The sequence below is a fragment of the Triticum dicoccoides genome, chromosome 3A (genome assembly GCF_002162155.2).
Source record: "Triticum dicoccoides isolate Atlit2015 ecotype Zavitan chromosome 3A, WEW_v2.0, whole genome shotgun sequence".
NCBI classification, from domain to species: Eukaryota; Viridiplantae; Streptophyta; class Magnoliopsida; order Poales; family Poaceae; genus Triticum; species Triticum dicoccoides.
In genome coordinates this window covers 351,350,107-351,352,171 of record NC_041384.1, presented here as the reverse complement: position 1 = coordinate 351,352,171, position 2,065 = coordinate 351,350,107, and the positions used below count along the sequence as shown (strand labels likewise).

The 2,065-nt window shown below is 56.4% G+C and overlaps 1 protein-coding gene across 3 annotated transcripts in view; it reads right to left on the bottom strand.

Annotated features, from left to right (window-relative positions):
* Nucleotides 1-2,065, bottom strand: part of LOC119268170 (callose synthase 7-like) — a 27,679-nt gene that overhangs the window by 5,061 nt on the left and 20,553 nt on the right. For 2 of the 3 annotated variants that reach the window (XM_037549704.1, XM_037549706.1), the window contains 2 exons: nucleotides 619-704; nucleotides 42-160 (listed from right to left, as the gene is read on the bottom strand). In XM_037549704.1, coding sequence (XP_037405601.1) covers nucleotides 42-160; nucleotides 619-704 — 205 coding nt within the window. Of the gene's footprint in view, nucleotides 1-41; nucleotides 161-618; nucleotides 742-2,065 lie in introns of all 3 variants that reach the window. The other variant, XM_037549705.1, reaches the window with a different exon arrangement.

Here is a 2,065-nt window from a genome sequence, read left to right as displayed (position 1 = left end):
ATGAACAAAAATTGGACAGAACTATGGATAGATGGATATACCTTCCAGTAAAAATATGCTCCCGAAGACCTAAAATAGTGGGCTTGCTCTTTCCATATTTGTCACTCCCGAACTCCTCCAGCACATTTCTCATTTTAAATGCCTCTTCAAGGTAATTATCCTAGAAGTAAAGGGGCAAAAGTTACCACTAATTTATTGCGGAATTGGTATCAGAACAAAAACATTGGGAAATACCACAGCAGTGTATGCCGGCATGTCAACATGATTTTTAGTGTGTTTGGGCAGAGAAGAGTGTGTGTCAGCAAATGAACACGATTCAGTAGTACAATTAGATAGGGAGACTGTTTTGAGGTGTGTTTGGACAATGTCGACCAAGTGCAGTTTACCCAGTTTGGCCTCAAAATTTACTAATGGTTGACAAATCAGAGTGGTGAGGCCAAGGACGGCTGCCACAAAATTTACTAATGGTTGACAAATCTGAGTGGTGAAGCCAAGGACGGATAGGAATGAAACAAATCACAGCAGCAGACCACACAAGCCTACATTATTGGCCTGGTTGACCTTCTTCGACAAGTTAAGCTGAATTGAACACGTGCACTGTGGAAATGGAAACTGTACCTGATTCATATCAATGGCCTGGAGTGCTTCACCCCTGGTGAAAATTATGGCATGATTTTGATTTTCAGGTTTGCCCTCTCCAATATCTGTGGGTTTGCCAGGAAGCTTGATGCGGTAAATTTCCTAAATCAAGTTTACAGCACAAAGTATAAAAATATCACTGAACTAAAGATGCATATCCAAAAGATGGTGAGTTGATGCTTTATGAGTTTATGAATGTGCACAGAAATAGGTGACCAAAAATTGATGGAAAGCTACTAACTTGTGCAGAGACTTCAAATACTTACATACGGGGCCGAGTGGTCTTCGACCAGCAGGCCCCGCTCTCGCGAAACCCTACCCTCCCATGCCGCCACCCGCGAGGCGGCCGGGGAGGGCTGCCAGATCCTCCCGCCGCGAGCCTCCCCTCCCTCGCCGCCGCCAGAGCCTGTTCTTCCTCCAGCGCAATGGGGTAGCGCGGGCCGCTTCATCGGGTGCGAGCGCGAGGCGCCGCGGCGTGGCGGCGCACGGCCTCCTGGTGGGCGTGGCGCTGCGTGGCCGGCTGCGTGGTGGAGCGCGCCTCGCCGCAGCGGCTGGATCCGTCCGGCAGGCGGCGCGGGCCGCGGGCGGCGCCTGGGGTCCGGCTTCGGGCTCCCGGCGGCTGCGTATGGTTCCTCTCCGTCGCGGGCGTGCGGTGGTGGTGCGGCTCGGCCGGTGGCGGTCCGGCGACCTGGTGGTGGTGGCCGGCGGTGCGCGTGGTGCTGGTGCTTCCACTTGGCGGCTCTCTGTGCGGGGAGGCAGGGGAGCGGCTTGGACAGGGGCGGCGGCGCCGACGGGCGTGCCGGCTGCAGCGCGAAGGCGGGAACTTTACGGGCCTCGGAGATCCTGGCCGGGCCTGTGCGGCCACGGGCCTGGTATGTTCCTGCTATTGCGTCCGGTCAGCTACCGTCATCGACGGTGGAGGTGGGGCCCTCCCGCGTGCCAACGGTGCTGCTGTTGCTGCCCTAGTCCCGGCTCCTCTTCTTCATTGTGCAGGCCATGCTTCGCGCCGTGGTGAGACAGCGTGGGAAGCTTCATGACCGGGTGGCGCAGGGTGGTGGTCAGTTTGGTGGCGAGCTCCGGAGTGCCTGAGGTGAAGGTTGGGATCGGGAGAAATCCCTATTGGCTTGGCCGACGCCGACGGGGTGGCGCATGAGGGTGCCGCCGGACCTTCCTGGAGGGCGTCGAGGCTACCCTTCCTCTCTCCTCACCGCGTACCGGGGGAAACCCTTGGCAGCAGCGTCGTCATCGTCGCGTCCCTTCTTGGAGGTGTTGATTGGTACCGGTGCTTCAGAGGCTCGGAGCTTGGTGGGCGATCTCCGGTGGATGCAACGGCCACGAGGCTTCTTCGTTTTTTGTCGATCCGCCGTTGTCGGCATTTGTTTCTCTTGTATTTTCTCTTTCATTTCTTTTGGGCGTGACTATGCTG